The sequence below is a fragment of the Orycteropus afer genome, unplaced genomic scaffold (genome assembly GCF_000298275.1).
Source record: "Orycteropus afer afer isolate SDZICR_OR568_19922 unplaced genomic scaffold, OryAfe1.0 scaffold00347, whole genome shotgun sequence".
NCBI classification, from domain to species: Eukaryota; Metazoa; Chordata; class Mammalia; order Tubulidentata; family Orycteropodidae; genus Orycteropus; species Orycteropus afer.
Window position 1 is genome coordinate 1,931,920 of NW_006921934.1, and position 23,550 is coordinate 1,955,469.

At 40.3% G+C, this 23,550-nt stretch overlaps 1 protein-coding gene across 1 annotated transcript in view; it reads right to left on the bottom strand.

The window, feature by feature from the left end:
- Window positions 1-23,550, bottom strand: part of PTPRN2 (protein tyrosine phosphatase receptor type N2) — a 1,483,255-nt gene that overhangs the window by 709,377 nt on the left and 750,328 nt on the right. The window contains exon 13 of the mRNA XM_007952571.1: window positions 16,922-16,963. Within this exon, the coding sequence (XP_007950762.1) occupies window positions 16,922-16,963 (42 nt within the window). The remainder of the gene's footprint in view (window positions 1-16,921; window positions 16,964-23,550) is intronic.

Genomic DNA, 23,550 nt, shown 5'->3' on the forward strand with positions numbered 1-23,550 from the left:
ATGAGACAAAGTATATGTGAACTGCTGTATGAAAAGTGAATTTACTCTGTAAAAAAATAAAAAAAAAAAAAAAAAAAAAAAAAAAAAAAAAAAAGTGCTTCCCATGTTGCTTCTGGGGCTTTAAAATTAGCCTAGACAAACTACAGATACACTTTGGTATTTTCTTTGGGGGATCTAGAATCTAGCCCTAGATGATTCATATATTTTCTAGTCTTCCTTTTACCTCCTTGGAAATCCTATGGGCAGTTCTACTCTGTCCCATAGGGTCACTATGAGTTGGAATTGACTCGATGGCAGTGGATTTTTTGTTTGTTTGATGTTTTCCTTTCACATCCAGTTTCTTTTAATTGCAGCTCACCACAGATCCATCAGATCATTCTACTTACTCCCAGATTGAATCCCCTCTTGAAACATATTCAGTGTCTTCCCATTGTCTATAGCTGAGCTTCAAAATATTTTTTTTTCAATGTGGATTACATAGAAAATTATAATATTTGTAGAGAACATTAGATTCTCCTTCTTTTTTTTTTTTTTCAGGCCAGCAGTTCCCAATATGCTCTTCAGAATAGCAGCATTGGCATCACCTAAGCATTTGGTTGAGATGCTGATTCTTAGGTACCACCCAGACCCTGGTCCGACTCGACGGCACATAACAACAACAACAACCCAGACCCTAACCTTCTGGGAACCTCTGGTGGACACTAAAGTTTGAGAACCAGTGGTTTAGGCCACCCCAGCCCCTTTTAGCCAGAGGCAGCACCATGAATGAACATAGAGGGGGAGTGGAAGGACAGTGATGGAAGCAGCCCTGTCCGCCATTCTGCAAGCTCTTCAGCCTAAGGCAGGCCCCAGCTGAGGAAGAGGAGACAGTTTAAATTGGGTGAGGGAATGAAGCATTGATATTAAACCAAAGTGAACTTTTCATTCTTGAAAAATAATCTATGCATTGGCCCCTAAGAATGAGGAGAAAACCTGAAAGATCTGCCAATAGTTTCACCTAAGTTGGAGAAGATAAAATCAACAGAGTGGTGTTAAAGGAAATGGTGATGAGAAGAATAAAACTGCTTTCTGATGTTACCTTACAATTATTTCATTTATCTAATAGATTAGTAAATATGTGAGGATCAATTAATTAGTGAACTTCTTCCTATCCAAGAATTTCTGGGCAAGGTGTACATCACATACGATCTCAACTGGATTCGGGAATAGGGTAGATACTGGTGAGAGTGTTGAGAAGAAGGCCCTTAAGTCAGGAACACAGCCACCCAGCAGAACTGCACAGGATCAATAGGAGGAACATAACTGAGATTCTACAAGGGTATCTACTTTCCTGTTTCAGTTCCTCCACATCTCAGTTCCAGTAGTATTAACCTTGAGGATTGATCTTTTGAAAGTAAGATTCCTAATCTGGCTCCTACTGGCCTAGGGAAATTTAGGAGCTCCTGGTTTCAAACTTTTCTCCCTACTCCCCATCATTGCCATCTGTCTTAAGATGGAGAGAGACATGTTACTTAGCTTTCATCACTTCTCATTTTCTTCTTACCTGCCTGAACATCTGAGATCTGTTAGAGCTCTCATGGGCTCTACAATGTTCCTTTTACTCTTGGAGGCTCCTGTCAAGAAGAAACTTCCGTCAAGTCATAGCTGAAACACTTGCCGCTGGGAGCTACCAGGACACCAGCCAGCCAGAATAGACTTCCGCAAGCTAGCCTCAAAATGGCAGTACCCCCCAGCTAGGGAGAGCTGGACCCCACCAGTGGGGGGGATTAGATGAACCTCCTTTAGCAGCAGCGAGAAGTAGATGGGCTGGAGGAGAGGGCAGCAGGGAGCTGGAGAGTAAGAGAGAGGCTGGCTGAGCATACTGATTCTTCCATCAATAGAGTGATCATGCCCTGGAACCATTTCTTTCTCAAGTATTTCATTTTATTCTCCCCTAAGCCATTTCATTCTCCTCTAAGTATACTTGTCACGAGTCCTCATTTGTAGTTTGGTCAAAGTGTTGTGGTCACCGTGACTGTGGGCTGGGTTCACAGTGTGTGAAGAATAACTAGCAAAATAGATGAGCCATTATGACACAAGCTACCACTGTCACTGCCCACCAGAAGCTCCCTGCTTTCTGTTTCCTGCCAGTTTCAGGCTAGCCAACAGGCAGGGGCAGGGTTGTAATGTTCATAACACCAGTGCAACAGGAAAAATCAGAACCCAGCTTTCTTCTAAGACCTACAACAGGCCTGATGTCTCTTCCAAGTAAGAAGACAGAGGTCAGGAGAAAAGTTATTAAATCATCACTCAGAGGAATACAGTGAAGAATTAGCAAATCCCAACCTCCAAAAATGATTTCCTTGCTTAGGGATTGGGGGTGGGGGAGGCAAAAAATTTTATGCTCTTTTAAGATAATCAAACTAGCTATCTGAAGTTTCTTTAGCTGGTTTATGCCTCATGAGAGTTTTTGTAGATTGTTCTTCCAGGAAGACACTAAAAAAAGAAAGAAAGAAAGAAAAACAGATCCAACTAGTCCTTAGAGAGAAAGGTTTCTTTAATCTTGAGAATTCAGCAGGGAAAAATATTCCTTATGCACTGAATGAAATTACTGAGACTAAGAATACTTTATTTCTTTTCACGCCATTTCACACATGTCTTTTTCTGTCCCAAGGCAAGGATTCTACATTTCACCATTCTGACATATCTGTATACAAATAAGACATTTTTAATTATTAACATGTAACCCAGATGTTGAGGCCCACCGCCAGCAGCTGAGAGTTCATAACCTTGGAGGAAAAGACACAGAGAACCTCTCACCTGGCTGCCCCAAGTTGTTGATGAAGGTTGCCCAGGCAGCCAAGGGGATTGGATGTTGCAATTGTGGATTTAAATATTTTGAAGAATGAAATCAGAAGTGGCCTTCCATCTCTGACTTGGGATTCCACAAAAACTGATCCTGAAATATCGATTGAGATACAAGTAATTTATTTGGGAGGTGATCCCAGGAGACACGGTGAGGAATTGGGGAAGTGAGAACAAGAAAGGAATAAGGCCATTTATAAAGGATGCATGAATGGGGAAACTGGGGCTTAGGTCTTGTGGGGTCCTCTGAGATATTGTAGAGAAGGTGCTTCAGAATGTCTGAGGGGTCAAGAGGAATCCCTGGGTAGTTCAAAAGGTTAACTTGCTTGGATGCTAATTAAAAAAATGGTGTTTTGAGTCCAAAGATGCCTTGGAAGAAAGGCCTGGACATCTATTTCTGAAAACCCTATGGAGTATACAGTTCTACTATGACACACATGGGGTCACCATGAATCAGAATTGATGGGAGGGCAACTAGTTTGATTTTTCTTTGTTTGGACAGGTCAAGAAGAATGTACATTTATCTGTCAACTTTCATCCTCATTCTTTGAGGATTTCTCTGAGGAGTTCTAGGAATTTTAGCCAGCCCTGAGCATGGACTGAAGGTGTCTGCTCAGTCAGAGGATGCTCAGATTGAGAGAGACAGATGCTTAAGGATGGCAGCCTTCAGCATATACAGGAACTGTAAGTAGGCCAAGGGTGGACTGTGGGAATGTGGAAAGGGCACTGATGGGGTTTGCTCTAGAAGTTCTTCTAAAATAGGCTTAACTTGTGAGCAGCCATCTAAGGTGAAACTATTAGTCTTTATCCATTTAGAGCTAAGAAGATTGAAGAAGATCAAAGATGTAAGAAAACAATTAGTCCAAAAGACTAATACAACATGTGAATCCCAGGCTTCACAGCACTGAGCCCAGAAGAACTAGATGGTAACTAGCCACCACTAATGACCATTCTGAAAGGAATCAAAATAGGACATCCCAGATAGAGCAGGAGAAAAATGTGGAACAAAACTAAAATTTTTAAAAAGATGAGGCTTTTTAGTCTGATAGATAATGGGGAAAAATCCCGACTATGGCCCTTAGATACTCTTCAAGCCTGGCTCAACTTTCAACCAAACAATAAACAGACCTATACGGTGAACAATAACACCAGAGAGGTATGCACTTTTTAGAACAATTAACCATATGAGATCAAAAGGGCAACATTTGCCCAGGGATAAATCTCAGAAGGCGGAAGAGATAGGAAAGGAGGAATGGAAATGGAATGGTAACACAGGGAGGAGGTGGGAAGAGAGCTGTTACATTGTGGGGATTGCAATCAATGTCATGAAACAAAATGTATATGAATTGTTGAATGGAAAAACAATCTGCTCTGCAAACTTTCACTCAATCTCAACAGAAAGTTAAAAAAATAAAATGGGTTTGAAAAGCTCCATCAATTTAGTTGTGCTGCATTTATCTGTTTCCTAATTGTGATGATTTATTTTATGTATCAAGTAGGCTAGGCTATGGTGTCACCCATTTGTTTGGTAAAATGCTAGATTAGATGTTTTTGTGAGGGTATTTACATGTTATTAACATTTCAATCAGATGGCATTAAATACAACAGATCACTCTCCATAATTCAGGTGGGCCTCAACCAATCAGCTGAAGGCCTTAAAAGCAAAAGACTGAGGATTCCAGAGGAAGAATAATTTTACCTCAAGAGTATAAATGGACATTATTGGGATCCCTTCCTCTATTGCCAAGTCTACCAATTTAGGGACGTAAGACTGCTGGAATTTCTAGCCTGTCACCTGACTTACAGATTTTGGATTTGTCAGTCTCCACAACCCCATTTTCTAATTCCTTTAATCTTTTTTTTTTTTTACCTCTCTCAAACATCTCTTATTGGTTCTATTCCTCTGGAGAACTCTAAGACAGATTTTGGTATAAGAGTGGTTCTAGAGAAATAGAATTGTAAGGATGGGTTTACTTACTTGACATTGGGGTTTCTGGAACTGGTTCTCAAATCAGGCTAGATTTAAAGACACTAAAGATTCTGTTTCTAGTAGTAAAGAGGGCATTGTTAGTACATAGTGTGATGTGGCATTTGTTCTTCTGTGCTGTCGAGTCAACTCTGACTCATATTAACCTTATGTAAGAGTAGAACTGCCTAACAGGGTTTCCTAGGCTATAGTCATTACAGGAACGGATTATCAGGTATTTTTTACCATGGGTGTGGCTTGTGGGTTCAAAGCACTGACTTTAGGTTACCAGCTGAGTACTTTACCATCGCACCCTATTGGACACACCTAATCAAATATTTATGAGACAAGATTCTAGATGATCATGTATTTGATACCTTAGGACACTTCTGTCAAACTGATGAATATAATGACACTGACTAGTTGCTCCTAAACTCACTGGACAAAGTGGGAAAAGAAAAGGATCAGCACAGGACTTCCAAGTCCCAGCTCAATCACTGCATAAATGACTTGAAAGTTGCTATATGTGCCCTGAAAGAAAACCTTATCTCCTGTAGCCACAAAGCTGAGACTGCTGACACCCAAATTCAGAGTCTCATTCTATGATTGGCTGAATTTATTTGACTCCCTCAACTATAAGTTCTTGGCAGCATCAACAAGACCTTATTCCTCTCTTAATTCTCAGCACCTCTCATATTGCCTAACACAGTAAATATTTGGTGAATGCATCAATTAGCATGGAGCCTCACATCACTGAACAACACAGACATCACTGGCTCAGGAAATGCCATGAAATGAACACTAAAGACCAATTCTGCTGACAGTCAGCCCTGCCTGTGTGCCTACAATTTCCAGCCAGCATAGCATGCTCCAAAGTACATGAAAATCCTGCAGGGGTGTCCTAACAAGCTGGGCTGCCCACAACAGTGTGAACACAGGCACTTCCAGTTCCAGCCACTATGGGACTTTTCTCATCTCTGCCTCACTTCCTTTCTCTGTATCAGCTGATCTGCAAGTTCTGGTTTCCCCAGTTGTTGGATGTATAGAAGTACACAATTGTGTTGGGAGAGAGAACTTTGGGAAGTTTGCGAATAACTCTTCTTTCAGTCATTTCTAGGAAGTTTATGAGCTCCTATAAGCTTACATATATATTATACTCCCTGTGACACCATGAGCTGTGCCAAGACTATAGCAAGCCCTCAATGAGTGATTGCTGAATGATGGAAGGTACCAGTGGTATCTGAGTTAGCTCATCCTTCACTCTATTCTCTGTGCATAGTTAATTCTAGATTTCTCTTGCTTTTGTTATTGATCATGGGTTATAAAAGATACTAAAAGTATCAATTGTTCTTATGCTAACCAAAATAATTTTCTTGCAAGAAAGTCTTCTCTCTCATAAACATTTCCCATACAGGGTTCACATGGGGCATGAGGCAGAAGGGAAAAGTTATTATATCTATTTGGGAACTGAAAAAATAACACACTTTTCTAAAAATTATGTTCATTTTACAAGATTTTCTTCACTCAGTGTCAATATTCCAGCTTTGTTTGAAGCCGCAGAGAGGTATGGAGAGAGATTATATTCTAAACTCTGAATTTTTCTTCTAAAAATATTTCCTTAGAAATATCTATCATTCACATGCTTTTGAGCTCTACATTTAAATATAAGAAAATGACTGGACTGGTCATTATGGAAAAATGGCACCAAAATAAATAGGAATATTCCATATATTTGAAAGGTTTTTCAGATAAGATGTGTATGGTCACAGTTTACTGCTTCTTTACTCTTTGTTCTCTGACTGTATGCCAGCCACAGTGCTTAGTCTCTGGGACTTCAATGGTAAACAAAACAGACAAAATCTCTGACCTTGTAGAGTTGTATTTTAGAAGGGAGTAGTACAAAATAAATAAGTAAAGTAAATAGCATGTTGGTTTTAAATGTAAAGGAGAAAATCTAAGCAAGGGAGTGGGGCAAGGAAGAGCTACTACACTTTTGGACAGGGTGGCCAGGGCACCTCAACGAGAAACCATGTAAGCACCTTGAGGCAGAGTGGACCAGCCAGTATGAGGAAGGTGCCTGGGCCTGCTATACTCATGGAATCAGAGAAGATTCAATGGCTGGAGCAGAGGGATCAAGAAGAGATGTGGGAGATGGGATTGGAGAGGGAGATAGATAGCTAGGTATCAGTAGGACATTGGTGGTTCAGTGTCTCACCTTCTAGTGGGAGACCTGGGCTCAACCACCATCCGTCAGTGCGGGCTTGTGTGTCACAGTGATGCTGAATAGATTTCAGTGGAGCTTCCACACTAAGATGAACTAGGTATAAAGGCCTGGCAATCTACTTGAAAAATACACCAATGAAAACCCTATGGATCATAATGGTCTGATCTGCAACCAACGGGGCAGTATTTTTTTCCAGGGTCACCATGAGTTGGGGACAAATTCTATGACAGCTAGTAACAGTGCTTCATCAACAGCTAGAAGGAAACTGGCTTTTACTCTGAGTTGTGAAGCCACTGTATTAATTTTGAACCAAGAATCTACTGGAATGAAAGTGCAGTTAATTTGGTGGATAGTTAAGGTAGTGCAGGCAGAAGCTGTGACCCTTCCTTGTTTCTCTCATTTTTCAGTATTTCTTTTTCTTCCAACCCTTATTTTTTGCTTCTGTATCTATGGAAAGGCAGAGCCTGAAGAATTCCAAGGCACTAGTAAAGCTATGGACTTTTTAGGCCATAAAGAATATGGCCTAGAAAGAAGTTTGAGATGGTCACACCAGGAGATCAGACTTGAGAATTATCAGATGGGCTCCTTTAGCCAAAGAACTTATGGGATGACCATGAGGTCACATCTCCAGGCAGCTGCTTCTTCAGCAATCAATGAACCAGTATTGATGTGTGAAAAGCACTGTTCTTGGAGTGTTATAGAGACATAAAATGTGGCTCTTGTCTTGAAGAAGCTGACAGTATAGTAAGCAGAAAAGACAAATGCCAATCAGATACATGGCAACACAAGATTGCAGAAAATTAATGCTGAATGAGTCAGAGTAGAGAGAGAACATGTCTAGTAGGATGGGCTTAGGGTTTTGAGGAAGAGGTAAAACCTAACTTGTACAGCCAGGGATGAACAGATTTTTTGGGCCAAAGAGCAGCATTAGCAGAGGTAAGGAGATGAGACATTACAGGATTTGCTAGGGGGATTGTGACTAGCCTAGAAGGATTTCACTGGTGGGTCTGTATGGGAGTGAAGACAGGAAAAAATTATAACTGTCCAGCTCCTCCCAGCGAAGTTACCTAGAAGATTAAGCTGTCCAGAAGATGAAAGTTCCAGGCAGATGTTCACAAGCCAATATGGAGATGCTTCTAGTGAAGCATAAGAAAGAAGATACTTCAGTAAAGCTTTCTAGAGATCTAATCCAGATCCAGCCCCCAGCCTGGTTGTTCAATCATCTGTCAGTGCTGTGCAGAAGGAATCTCAGTGAAAGTCAGCTCTGATGGTTAGTGAGGACTGGTCCCTTTAGTGTGCTCCCAAGAAGCCCAGCCTTACCTATGCCAACTTAGCCTGGTAAATCTAGAAGCTTGAAGTGCTGGGTAAATGTCATTTTACAAAGAGTGCTTTCCAAATTCTGCATTTTGCAGATGAGAAAATTGAAGGTGGAGAGAGTGGAATATTCTAGGTTCAGGAAACTGGGGGCCAGGCAGGAGTGAGACCCAGAGACTTTGCCTTCCAACCGCATACACTCTTCCAACCCCATCCTACAATTCCAATTGCACTGCCGAGGATGTTCTTGGTCTCTAATAACTTGTGGTGAGGTACTGAGTGTAATTTTTTATCTTGACCATTTGGTTTCACTTCTGCTACAGGGGATGAATAGATGCATCCCACTCTGAAGTTCCAGAATTTAAATTAAGCCATAAGAGACCTACAAATCATTCTGTGGACTTTTCCCCTTCTGCAAGCAAGGCACTGCCATCAAGTCGGATCCACTCATAGTGACCCCTCCTTGGTTTTCCCAGGTGGTATCACTACAGAAGTAGATTCCCCAACCTTCCTTCCAAGGAGTGGCTGGTGGGTTTGAACCACCAGCCTTCTGGTTAGCAGCTGTTGTTGTTATGTGCCGTCAAGTCAGACCTAACTCATTGCAACCCCTCCTTGGGTTTCTGAGGCAGTATCACTATGGAAGTGGATTGTTCAACCTTCCTTCAAAGGAGTGAATGGTGGGTTTGAACTGCCAGCCTTCTGGTTAGCAGTCAGGTGCCTTAGGCACTAAGCTGCCAGAGCCCCTGGTTAGCAGGTATGCAATATCAAATTTAGGAAGGTTGAATCTCCTGGAATGATATTTAATCTAACTACAGGTTTTTGTTTTTCCTTTGAATCACAATTTTCTGTGAGGAATTTGATTTTGAATGATCTTCTCAAACAATTCCCAGCATTCCAATTAGTGGGTGGTGTTATACTTGAAAGCAGACACAACCACATACAGCAAGCAGCATGGATCAGCCCTAGAGCAATACCCTAAGGAATTTTAGTCAGGTGCTGCCACTTGCAGCTGAAGCCAGTGGGTTAAAATCCATGGCTTTCATTTGCTTCAATTTTTTTTTAAAAAAAGGCATGTGTATGGCATTGAGTGTCTGTGTGTGTGTGCTCATATGCATGTGGGGGGCGGGAGAGAGATGCAAACAGACAGAAAATGAATGAGACAGTGAGAGAGATGAAGACTCAGAAGAACAAAGAGAAATCATGCCAAGCAGGCAGCTGCCTACTTTACTCAAAGGCAAAGGCAGACTGAAGTCAAGAAGTTTCAGACTCTGAGTACATTTCTCAGTGTCTTTTACTTTATTTATAAAATAAAACATTAAGGCTCTGCTTCTTAGGATAAGCCTGTGAATTAAGCCCACACTCCAGTTTTGCTGTAACTAACTTCACCATCCCTCTCTTTCTCTCTGTTTCTTTCTCTTTCTCTCCTCTCTGTTATAATTTGTAGAGTAGTGATGAGAAGAAAATCTTCTACAAAATAGATGGATTCATTGAAAACCCACTGCTGTTGAGTCGGTTCTGACTCATGGCAACCCATGTGTTACAGAGTAGAATTGCTACATAGGGTTTACTTGGATGTAATCTTTATGGAAGCAGACCAGTAGGCTTTTCTTTTGAGGTGCTTTTCATTTGAGGTAGATTCAAACCACTATCTAGGTAAGTAGTCAAGTGCCACCCAGGGAACCCCTTAAAACCAAAAACAAACTCACTGTCATTGAGTCAATTCTGCCTCATAGTGACCCTCATTAGGTTTCCAAGGCTGTAAATCGTCACAGAAGCACAATGCCTCATCTTTCTTTCATGCAGTGGCTGGGGTGTTTGAATTACCAACCTTTTGGTTAGCAGCCAAATGCCTTAACCACTACATGATTAGAGTTCCCAGCCTTGGAGGGAATAAAGCAAAACCAAACCAAACAAACTGCCGTCCAGTTGGATCTGATTCATAGCAACCCCTTTTGGGTTTCCAAGGTGGTACCACTACAGAGGTAGGTTGCCCAACCTTCCTTCCAAGGAGCGGCTGGGAGATTGAATGGCCAGCCTCCTGGTTAGCAGTCAAATGCCTTAGGCATTACACCACCAGATCTCCTTTGGAGGGAATAGTGTGGGGTAATGAAACACTTTGTAGGCTCTTGGGGATATCTCCCTAGCCCCCATTTGAGAAACCATCACTTTTGGTGAAGACTTGGCACCAACATTATTGAAAACCCATGCTCAGGCTCAAGGATGATAACACTTGGTATAAAGTGATCCTTCAGATGATCAGATGTGCTTATATTAAGTTCCTTAGGTTATCACTGACACAGACTATAAAACATGATTATAAAATTATTATAGAGAAAATTAAGTCCTACAATTATGTGTCTCTGGACCTCAAAAGTGACCTGAGTTTAGTTCCAAAAACATGAGTTAAAGTCACCGAGTTTCTAAAGAGAATGTTTTCCCATGGTGATGGCACTACACACTATACAGTATAGAACAAGCCATCAGGGAAGATGACGCTGAGGGATGGGACTTGATTTCCTGCTGTAGCTCTCACCAGGCTCTGCTTAAGTTGGAGTTCACATATGTGTTTCCCTCCATCTTCTAAATGCCTTGGGACTGGAGACCAACATACTATTCTGCTTAAGTACGACCCAATCAGTGTTTTCCTCAGATATGTCACAGTGTTCTTTCTTGAGTGCCAAGGTAAGTTGGCTTGTGTTTTAAGGCTTCTTTGTGTGAAAAAATATACATTTTAAACACCAGATCAAAGAGTGGAAAGATGCTTTCTGTGTGAAAAATGCAGGGGAGATAAAACCAATAGAGAGAAGAAAGCAGAATTATCCATTGCCATTTTCACCGATTTAGAAAGAAAATGTAGGTGTTAAAAAGCTTATAGTTCAATTTTCAAGTGAGTTTTCTGATGCAACTCCATTGTAGACTCTAAAGTGTCCATAGTACATGTCACAGTAGGTGCACAGAAAGTGTTTGTTTAATTGGATGGATGGGGAGGACGAAGAACAATCTGGAAAATGGGTATGCTGCCTGAGCAGGACTGGTGGGAGGAATGTCTCAGTAGGGGGTCTAATTTTAAGCAACATGGGAGCACCATGTCTCTGCAAAAGGACGGAGATACCACAGTGGGGTGAGGTTGGGAACAAAGAGGGGCAGTGATGTAGAGGGCCCAGAGATAAACTTTATCTAAGGTAATTTCTAATTTTGCTGAAGACAAGCACTGCCTTAAGGCTTTACTTAAATCTTCTTAAAAGACCATAGAGAAGTTTGCTCTCCCTGCTAAGTGCAAAATATCACAGAAATGAATCATACAAAGACAGTATCTACACCCAAAGCAATTTATCCTTTGAACTGAAAACCAGACTAAGGAACTAGACACAACTGAAAAAATGTTAAGCTAGCCACCTGCTAAAGACAGGGTTTCTTTTTCCCACTAATCAAATAATACTGATGAACATGTTCATCTATGCAAATACACCAGTCACAATAAGAAACCAAAAGCATCTTGAAGCTTGAGGGACTTAGAGCAGAGCCATGGTTTGGTTTCCATATGGCAGCAGAAAATGACTTATAAATTGAACCATTTTATAATGTTGTGTCAAACATCACAGACATTTCCTAGCTTAGTCATTTACAGAGATACTTCTGTTAGCAAAGTCCCTGGGAATGAAGCTTCTTTATTAAAAAGTTGGCCTCGTTAAAAACAAATATACATGTTAGCCATGCAAAGCAATGTTGACTCTCCATGAGGATGTGGCTTCATGGCCAAGTTACTGCTAATCTATGTATAGTCACACAACATCACAACAGCCTGTGCAAAACATTCTTTGTAATAACAGAGCTGCAGGCAAACAGGGTGGACACACCACAAAAACCTGTCTTCACTCTCACATTTCCTATGCATCTCTTTCCTGCAACGGCTTCTCTTCCCTGGATTCAGGTACCCAGAGCCCTCAACTCCCCCCTGCCTCTGTCAGGTGCATTTTTCTACTGATTGAATGATTATACTTTGGGGAGAATGAGTGTCAGTCAATGTAAGCCTTCAAGGAAGCATTTGCATTTTAAGCCTTTTATCTTTTGCTAAGGAGTGAAAGGTTTTGTTCTCTACTAAAAGGATTTCTGGAAGTTTCAACAAAATGAAGGGATCATTTTCATTAGGGAACTTTCCATTCTTTCTAACAGTTGCAAAGTCTTTTGGTGTTCCCTTGCAAGTCACAATGGTCACCAACAGCAAGACCAGAACTAGACAAGGGTATTTGTTCTTCACCAGCCTCTCCTGGGATTCAGAGCACAGACTGGTGGGTCTCCATCAAAATTCCTTTTAAGGATTAAATTGTATCTCCAATTAGGAAACAAGGTCTTAGAAGATGTTATCAGTTAGGTTAAAGAGTCCTGGTGGTGCAGTGGTTAAAGCATACAACTGCTAATCGAAAGCTCGGTGGTTCAAGGTTAATAGGAAATTATAGTGAAGTAGGGTTGGTCCTAATCCTATATGACTGCAGTCCTTATAAAAGAGAAGATACACAGAGGTAAGGATACAGAGAAAGGATACCATATGACTATCTGAAGCTACAAGTGAAGAAATAGTTGGACATACCAGGAGCTAGGAAAGAGGCATGGAACAAACGTTCCCTCACAGCCTCAGAAGGAATCAACATGGCTGACAACTCGATTTAGGACTTTGACTTCCCAGAGCTATTCTTACATCTGTTTTTGTAAGCCATCCAGTTTATGACATTTTGTTCTAGCAGCCTAGGAAACATACAACTCCCTTCTAACCCTGATCAAGAAAGTGCCATGCTAGAAATATCCTATTTGATAAAATATTTTCCACCCAATCACCTAGGCCAGAAACATGGGCATCATCCTAATTGATTTTGATTGATCAACACAATTTGGTGGTTTGGGAACTGATTTGATTTTGTCAGCACTGGCCTTCTCTAGGAAGCTCTGGTGGCAACTAAGTGCCTAAGGCATTTGACTGCTAATCAGAAGGGTGGTGGTTCAAACCCACCAGCCACTCCTTGGAAGGAAGATTGGGCAATCTACTTCCATAGTGATACTGCTTTGGAAACCCAAGGAGGGGTCCGCTTTGAGTCTGATCCGTTTTGACAACAGTGAGTTTGGTTTTTTGGTTTGGCTTTCTCTAAAACTTTCAAATTCTTATTTTGTAATTTTTGTTAGTATTTAAGTGATATTTTTGTTCTGCTACCTCTCATTTATCTATTATCCCTATATTTTTGTCTTATTTGTGATTTCAATTTCTATAAACAGCACCATATACCATTGGGGTACATCATTTTTATTAATGGAGCAAGCATATCTCTATAACTATTTTACAAAAAGAAAAATTATGTTTGCTTTGACTAAAAGCTCTTTGTTTTCCACATTGAATTCTGGAAACAATGAAGAAGAAAAGAATATTTTGCAGAAAGTGAGTCTGATGTTTGTCCAACCAAGAAATCTAATATGAAAATCTGGTAATTAAGGCTGTGCATCAATTCGCTTGCACTGTCATTTTGAATGGCTGGGCAGCTGGATGTACTTATAAACCCATGAGGAGATTGTAATCACCTCCATAGTGAACCTGCTGTAAGCAGCTAAGTAGTTGCCTTCAGGGTGTGGACTGCTTCTAGTATATAAAGAGAAGTTTTGTGAAAGGTCTCTATCTTTTGGCTCATTTTGGATACTGCATTTGACTGAGTCTTCATCTCCAGTTCCTAAACTTGAACCTGTGGCCTGCTGTGTTGCCTGCTGATCTTGGGATGATTCCTGGACTTGAACTAGTGGCCTGCTATGTTACCTGCTCATGCTAGGATTGTGCCATTTTACCTGCGACCTTTGGTTTGTCAACCTCAGCAGCCAGCAGCTGCATGAGTTAAGGGAAGCCTCAAGCTCCAGTGGGCCTAGAACAAGGGGAAGAGCTGAAGCCCAAAGTTGAGGGGCCTTCACCAAGCCCTTAGAGCCAGCACTCTGAATTTGGACTTCTAGCCTCCTAAATTGTAGGAGAATAAATTCCTGTTTGTTAAAGCCATCCACTTGTGTATTTCTGTTATAGCAGAATCAGAGAACCAAGACAGAAAGCATTTCAGAATGGTAGACAATGCTGCAAAAATTGCAGTGATTATTTATGTAAGTCATGTAGTTTGCTTCTCTGAGTCAGTTAATTATTGTTCCCTGCCAGTATAGTTGATCCTCTCTCTCTCTCTTTCCCTCTCTCTCTCTTTTTAAGTTTATTATTATTCCTTTATGTATTTGTTTGCTATTTCTTCTCTAGGAACATCCCTGAATGCTTGCTCTCCATTTGCTTAATTTCATTCAATGAAGCATTATTTTATATTGCTGCCCACACCTCTACTTTGAGAAGCATGAAACATGAAAAGTCCTTTAAGTAGGAAACTCCTCAACCAGTGCTACAGAGTCGATGCCGACTCATGGTGACTCCTTGTGTGTCAGAGTAGAACTGTGTTCTGTAGGGTTTTCTTGTTTTTAACTTTTATTGTGATTTGGGTGAAAGTTTACAGATTTTTCTTTCAAGAGTTCATACACATTTTGTTTTGAGACATCGATTGCAAATCCCCACAATGTAACAACACTCTTCCCACTTCATTCCTGTGGTTACTATTTCCCTTTGTTCTTTCCTCTACATTCCTGCCACCTGAGTTTTATCCCTTGGCAAATGCTGTCCTTTGATCTCATGTGGTTGATTGTTCTAAGGAGTGCATACCTCCCTGGTGTTATTGTTCTCTCATAGGTCCGTCTATTGTCGGTCTGAAAGCTGAGCCTCGGGAGTGACTTCTGCTAAAGAGTGACTAACAGCCATAGTCTTGGGGTTACCACCAGTCTCTATTAGACCAGTAAGCCTGTTTTTCTTTTTTTTTTTTTAATTATTTTGAGTTTTGTTCCACATTTTTCTCCCACTCTATCCAAGATCTCCTAATGTGATCTGTTCAGAGTGGTTGGCCGTGGTAGCCAGGCACCATCTAGTTCTGGTCTCAGGGTCCTGGAAGCTGAGGTTCACATGGTTCACTAGTCCCTTGGACAAACTGTTTCCATGTGTCTTTAATTTTCTTTACTCTTCTTTGCTCCAGATAGAAAGATACCAATAGTTTTACTTTAGGTCACCACTCACAAGCTTCTAAGACCCCAGTCACTACTCACCAAACTAGGATGTAGAACAGTATCTTTGTGGACTATGTTATGCCAATTGACTTTGATGTTTCCCAAGATTATGGCCTTGAGCCTGGAGGTACAGAGACTCACTCTCTCAAAGTGTTTTGTAATTGTTAAGTTTTCATAACTTCTCCCTGTACATATACATATATATTTGTTGTTGTTAGGTGCCATTGACTTGTTTCCAACTCACAGTGACCCTATGAGCAACAGAATAAAACACTGCCCAGTCCTGTGCCAGCCTCACAATCCTTGCTATACCTGAGCCCATTGTTGCAGCCATTGTGTCAATCCATCTTGTTGAGGGCCTTCCCCTTTTTCGTCAACCCTCCACTTTACCAAGCATGATATCCTTCTCCAGGGAATGGTCCCTTCTGACAACATGATCAAAGTAGGTCAGACGAAGTCTGGCCATTCTCGCTTCCAAGGAGCATTCTGGCTGCACTTCTTCCAGGACAGATTTGTTGGTTCTTCTGGCAGTCCCTAGTACTTTCCGTATTCTTCACCAACACCACAACTCAAAAGCATCAACTCTTCTTCTGAATTCCTTATTCATGGTCCTGCTCTCACACACATATGAGGCGACTGAAAATATCATGGCTTAGGTTAGGTACACCTTAGTCTTCAAGGAGATATCTTCACTCTTCAGCACTTTAAAGAGGTCTTTTGTAGCAAATTTGCCCAGTGCAATGTCATCTGTTATCTTGACTGCTGCTTCTATTGGTGGTGATTGTGGAACAAGGTAATGTGTAATCTTTGACAACTTCAATCTTTTTCTCCATTTATCATGATGCTGCTTTATTTTTCTACTTCTAAGGATTTTTGGTTTTTTATGTTGAGGTGTAATCCATACTGCAGACTGTAGTCTTCAATATTCATAAATAAGTGCTTCAAGTCATCCTCACTTTCAGCAAGCAAAGTTGTGTCGTCTGTGTTATTGCAGGTTGTTAATGCATTTTCCTCAAATCCTGATGCCATGGTCTTCATACAGTCCAGCTTCTCAGATTATCTGTTCAGCATACGGATTGAATAAGTATGGTGAAAGGATACAACCTTCATGCACTCCCTTACTGATTTTAAACCATGCAATGTCCCCTTGTTCTATTCAAACAACAGCTTCCTGGTCTATGTACAGGTTCCTCATGAGCACAATGAAGTGTTCTGGAATTCCCATTCTTCTCAACGTTATCCATAATTTGTTATGATCCACACATGGAATGCTTTTGCATAGTCAATAAAATACAAGTAAACATCTTTCTGGTATTCTTTGCTTTGAGCCAAGATCCATCTGATATCAGCAATTACATCCCTCATTCCACATCCTCTTCTGAATCCAGCTTGCATTTCTGGAAGTTGTCTGTCAATATATTGCTGCAACCATTTCTGAATTATCTTTGGTAAGATTTTACTTGCATGTGATATTAATGATATTGTTTGATAATTTCCACATCCTGTGGGATCTCCTTTCTTTGGAATGGGTACAAATATGGATGTCTTCCAGTCAGTCTTCCAAAACTATTGGCATAGCTGAGTGAGTGCCTCCAGTGCATTATGCATTAGTTGAAACATCTCAATGGGTATTCCATCAATTCCCGGAGCCTTGTTCATCACCAATTCCTTCAGTGCAGCTTCAACTTCTTCCTTCAGCACCTTTGGTTCTTGATCATATGCCACCTCCTGAAATGGATGAACATCAGCCAATTCTTTTTGGTACAGTGACTGTGTATTCCGTCCATCTTCTTTTGATGTTTCCTGCATCATTCAATATTTTGCCCATAGAATCTTTCAAAATTGCAACTCAAGGCTTAAACTTTTCTTCAGTTCTTTCAACTTGAGAAATGCCGAGCATGTTCTTCCCTTATGGTTTTCTAACTCTGGATCTTTGCACATTTCATTATAATAATTGACTTTGTCTTCTCGAGCTGTTGTTTGAAATATTCTGTTCGGCTCTTTTATCTTGTCATTTCTCCCATTTGATTTAGCTAATCTCTGTTCAAGGGCAATTTTCAGAGTCTCTTCTGACATCCATTTTGGTCTTTTTTAAATTTTTTATTGTGATTTGGGTGAAAGTTTACAGAGAAAATTAATTTTCCATACAGCAGCTTATACATTTTGATCTTTTCTTCCTTTCCTGTCTCATTAATGACCCTTTGCTTTCTTCACGGATGATGTTCTTGATGTCATCCCACAATTTCTCTGGGTTTCGGTCACTGGTGTTCAATGCATTAAATTTATCTTTTAGAATGGTCCCTAAGTTCAGGAGGGATACAATCAAGGTCATATTGGGGCGCTTGTGGACTTTTAATTGTCTTCAGCTTCTACTTTAACTTGCATATGAGCAACCGATGGTCTGTTCCATGGTCAGCTCCTGGCCTTGTTTTGCCTGAAGATATTGAGCTTCTCCATCACCTCTTCCCGCAGATGTAGTTGATCTGATTTCTGTGTGCTCCATCTAGCGATGTCCATGTGTATAACTACCATTTGTGTTGTTGAAGAAAGGTATTTGCAATGAATAAATCATTGATCTTGCAAAATTCTGTCATGCAATCTCCAGCATTATTTCTATCAGCAAGGCCATATTTTCCAATTTCCGATGATTTTTATTTCCAACTTTTGCATTCCAGTCACTGTGGTAGTCAACACATCTTGACTGCATGTTTGGTCAATTTCAGACTGCAGAAGTTGGTAAAAAATATCTTCAATTTCTTCATCTTTGGCTTTGGTGGTTGGTGCATAAATTTGAATAATAGTAGTATTAACTGGTCTTCCTTGCAGGCTATACAGATATTATCCTATCACTGATAGCATTACACTTCAGGATAGATCTTGAAATATTCTTTGTGATGATGAATGTCTGAGCATTTTTCTTCAATTTGTCATTCCCAGCGTAGTAGATCATATGGTTGTGTGATTCAAAATGACAAGACCAGTCCATTTCAGCTCACTAATGCCTAGGATACTGATCTTTATGTGTTCCATTTCATTTTTGACAACTTCAATTTTTCTAGATTCATACTTCATACATTCCATGTTACAATTATTAATGGTTGCTTGCAGCTGTTTCTTCTCATTTTCAGTTGTGCTACATCAGCAAAAAGAAGTCCCAAAAGCTTTACTCCATCCATGTCATTAAGGTCGTCTCTACTCTGAGGAGGCAGCTTTTCCCCAGTTGTATTTGATTGCCTTTTGACCTGAGAGGCTCATCTTCTGGTAATATACAGGAAAGTGTTTCAGGGCTATTCATAAAGTTTTCCAGTAATATATAAGACAGTGTTTCACTGTTATTCATAACGTTATCACTGCCAATTCTTTGAGAAGTGGATGGCCCTTTCCTTCTCGAGTGTGTCTTAGTCTGGATGTTCTGCTGAAACCTGTCTGCTGTGGGTGACCCTGTAGGTAATTGAAACACTGGTGGCATAGCCTCCAGCCTCACAGCAACATGCAAGCCACTGTATACAACAAACAAGTGATGGATTACTGTGGCTGTATGGTACGTTTTGATATCAGCAGGTGAGAGACTTCTTACTTTGTTCTTCTTTTTCAGTAGTGCTTTGTTTATCTTAGGTCTCTTTCCTTTCTGTATAAAATTATTGATTGGTTTTTCCAGGTCCTTAAAGAATGCTCATGGAATCTAGATCAGGATTGCACTGTATCTATAGATGCTTTGGGTAGTATTGACATTCTCATAATGTTCAATCTTCCTATGCATGGATATGGTATGTTCTTCCATCTATGTAGGTCTCTTACAGTTTCTTGTAGTAGTGTTTTGTAGTTTTCCTTGTATATGTCTTTGGTAAGATTTATTCCTAAGTATTTTATCTTCTTGGTAGCTATTGTTTCCTTATTTTCTTTTCAGAGACCACTTTGTTGATGTGGAGGAATCCAACTGATTTTTGTATGTTTATCTTGTTTCTTGCCACTTTGCTGAATCTTTATATTAGTTCCAGTATTTTTCTTGCTGAGTCTCTTGGTTTTTCTATGTATAGAATCATGTCATCTGCAAACAGAGATAGCTTTACTTCTTCATTGCCAATTTGGATGCTTTTTATTTCTCTTTCTTGCCTATTGCCCTAACTAGGACTTCCAATGCAATGTTAAATAGTAGTGGTGATAGAGGGCATTCTTCCTTGGTTCCCGTTAACAAGGGTAATGTTTTGAGTCTCTCTCCATTGAGAATAATGTTGGTTGTTGGTTTTGCATATATGCCCTTTATTATATTGAGAACTTTCCCTTCTACTCCTATTTTTGCTACTGTGCTGAGAGGTTTTTTTTGTTTGTTTGTTTTAAATCAGGAATGGGTGTTGGATTTTATCAAATGCCTTTTTTTCCATCAATTGATATGAACATGTGGTTCTTTTCTTCTGCTATACTTATGTAGTGGATTACACTGATTGTTTTTCTAATATTGAACCATCCTTGCATACCTGGTATGAATCCCACTTGGTCACAAAGTATTACTTTTCTGATATAGTGCTGGATTGTACTAGCTAGGATTTTGTTGAAGACTTTTATGTCTATATTCCCAAGATTAGTCTGTAATTTCTTTTTTAGTGGTATCTTTGTTTTACTTTATTTAGCATAGTGCCTAAGGCATTTGACTGCTAACCAGAAGGCTGGCAGTTCAAACTCACCAGCCACTCCTCAGAAGGAAGGTTGGGCAATCTACTTCCAAAGTGATACTGCCTTAGAAACCCAAGGAGGGATTGCTGTGAGTTGGGTCCTACTCAACAGCAGTGTGTTTGGTTTTGTTTTGCCTCACTTTGGTATCAAGTTTATGCTTGCTTCATAAAATAAATTTGGAGTATTCCATCCTTTTCTGTGCTCAAAAATAGGAGTAGAATTGATGTCAGCTCTTCCTTAATGTTTGGCAGAATTCTCCACTGAAGCTGCCTGAGCCTGGACTTTTTTGTTGTTGGAAGTTTTTTTTATGACCTGCTCTTCTTTTGTTATGGTCCAGTTCAAATATTCTACCTCAGTCTGTGTTAGTTTAGGTAGGTCATGTGATTCTAGAAATCTATTTCCTCTAGGTTCTAAATTTATTGGAGTAGTTTTCATAGTATTCTGTTATTATCATTTACGGTTCAGTTGTGATGTCACTCATTTCATTTCTTATTTGTATCTTCCCTTTTTTTTCCTTAGTTAAATTTCCCAGTGTCTTATCAATTTTTTTTTTTAATTGTGATTTGGGTGAAAGTTTGTAGAGCAAATTCACTTTTCATACAGCAGTTCACACACACATTATCTCATGACATAGACTATAATTTACCCCAATGCAACAACTCCCCTCCCACTTCCACCTAATAGTTACCTCTTCCCTGGGTCCATCTGTCTGTGCACTCCTGCCCTGTGAGCTGCCTCCCTGGGCATTAACAGCCCTTCTTTTTCCCTTGATTGTTCTCTCCAAGGAGTGAACCTCAGGTAAATGTTCAACTCATATACCTCTCTTTTGTTTGGCTGGAAGCCACAGAATGGGTTCAATTCCAGACCCAAAGGGCAGCTAGAGGCCATAGTCTCAGTGGTTCCACCAGGCTCTATCAGACCAGCAAACCTGGTTCCTTTTTTTTTTTTTTTTCCCCAAAATTATTTTGAGGTTTTTTTTTTTCTTTTTTTTTCCCTCCCAAATTATTTTGAGGTTTTTTTTTTTCCACATTGTTTGCCCTCTCTATCCAGGATCTCCTACACAGATCCCCCTCTGAGGGGTTGGCAGTGGTATCCAGGCACCATTTAGTTCTTCTAGTCTCATAGTCGTATAGGCTGAGAATTGCATGGTGTACCAGTCACAAGGACTAATAGTTTCCAAGAATCTTTGGTTTTCTTCATTCTTTGCTCTGGATGAGGAGAGACCCATCATTCCATTTAGATGGCTGCTTGCAAGCTTTTAAGATCCCAGTTGCTACCCACCAAAAGTAGGAGGTGGAACAATGTTTTGTGTAGTATATTATGCCAATTGAGCTTGATGTCCCCTGAGACTATGGTCCCAAGCCCAAAGGTTCAACTGTTTGCTGTTCAACTACTAGCTGGCTGTGCCCAAGAAGTGACTACAACCTTATCCCTTGTCACTTCTACTATATACCTGAGAATTCTTACAGAACATACCAATACACTTCTAGAACCATTGTCTACCAACCCTGTACATACATGGTCTTGGGTACACTCCCTGCTGCATAGACATATCTAATAGTTCACCCTGTCCACCCATCTATCCACCAATCTACCTGTGTTTGCCTTCAATGACAATGCAGTACTGTATTGCAAAGGGTTCATCTTTGTTGTCTGTACGTCCCATGTACCTCTCTATGTCTTCCTCTTCCTCAATGCCATGAGGTTGATCACTCACATTTGGTACATTGCCCTTCTCTTCACTCAAATCAATACTCACTTGGGTTTCTAAGGCAGTATCACTTTGGAAGTAGATTGCCCAACCTTCCTTCTGAGGAGTGGCTGGTGAGTTTGAACTGCCAACCTTCTGGTTAGTAGTCTACCTATCTAACAGTGTTCCTTGCCCTCCCCTCACACCCCTGGTAACCAACAAAGAAAATTTCCTTTCATATATAAGCCATTCCTTGACTTTTACAATAATGGACTAATACAATATTTGTCCTTCTGTGATTGACTTGTTTCACTCAGCATAATGTCCTCCAAGTTCATCCATGTTATGTGGTGCTTTGCAGATTCTACGTTATTCTTTAGTGTTGCAAAATATTTAGTTGTGTGTATGTACCATAGTTTGGTTATCCATTCCTCAGTTGATGGACACCTAGGTTGTTTCCAAATTTTTGCTATGGTAAATAGTGTTGCGATGAACATGTTGTTGTTATGTGCCGTCAAGTTGGACCCAACTCGTAGCGACCCTCCTTAGGTTTCCGAGGCAGTATCACTATGGAAGTAGATTGCCCTATCTTCCTTCTGAGGAGTGGCTGGTGGGTTTGAACCACTAGCCTTCTGGTTAGCAGTCAAGTGTCTGTTCTTGCCATGGCTCTCACTTCTTTAGGGTATATACCTAGTAATGGAATGGCTGGGTCAAATGACATTTCTAATTCCAACTTTTTAAGGAATCGCCATACTGCTTTCCACAGTGGTTGTACCATTTTACATTACCACCAGCAGTGTATGAGAGTCCCAATCTCTCTGCATCCTCACCAGCATTAGTTATTTTCTGTCTTTTGAACTTGGCTACTAGTGCTGGGCTAAGATGGTATCTCATTGTTGTTTTGATTTGCATCTCTCTAATGGCTAATGATTGTGAGCATTTCTTCATGTTTGGTGGCCACCTGAATATCCTCCTTGGTGAAGGGTCTATTCATGTCTTCTGCCCATTTTTAATTGGATTATTTATCTTTTTGTTGTTGAGGTGTTGGAGTTTTCTATAAATTCTAGAGATAAGTCCCTTGTCAGATATGTCATTGCTGAATACTTTTTCCCAATCTGTAGGTTCTCTTTTGACTCCTTTGGAGAAGTCTTTGGAAGCACATAAAAATTTAATTTTGAGAAGGTCCCACTCATCTAGCTTCTCTTCTGCTGCTTGTGTATTTTGGGTTATGCTTGATAGTCTATTTATGCAATATATTAGGGCCCCTAAATTGGCCCCTTGTTTTTCATTGAGGAACTCTATAGTTTAGGTTTCACATTTGAGTCTTTGATCCATCTGGAGTTAGTTTTTGTGTAAGGTGTGAGGTACACATCTTGTTTCATTTTTCTACAAATGGATATCCAGTTTTGCCAGCACCATTTATTAAACAAACATTCTCTTCCCCATTTAATGGATTTTGGCCTTTGTCAAAGATCATCTGACCACAGGTGGATGGATTTTTCTGGGCTCTCAATTCTATTCCATTGGTCTATGTGTCTGTCATTGTACCAATATCAGGCAGTTTTGACTACTGTGGCTATATAATAGGTTTTGAGATCTGGAAGTGTGAGACCTTCTACTTTGTTCTTCTTCAATAGTGCTTTGCTTATCCGAGGTCTCTTTCCTTTCCATATAAAGTTAGTGATCGGTTTTTCCATATCCTTAAAAAATGTTGATGGGATCTGGATT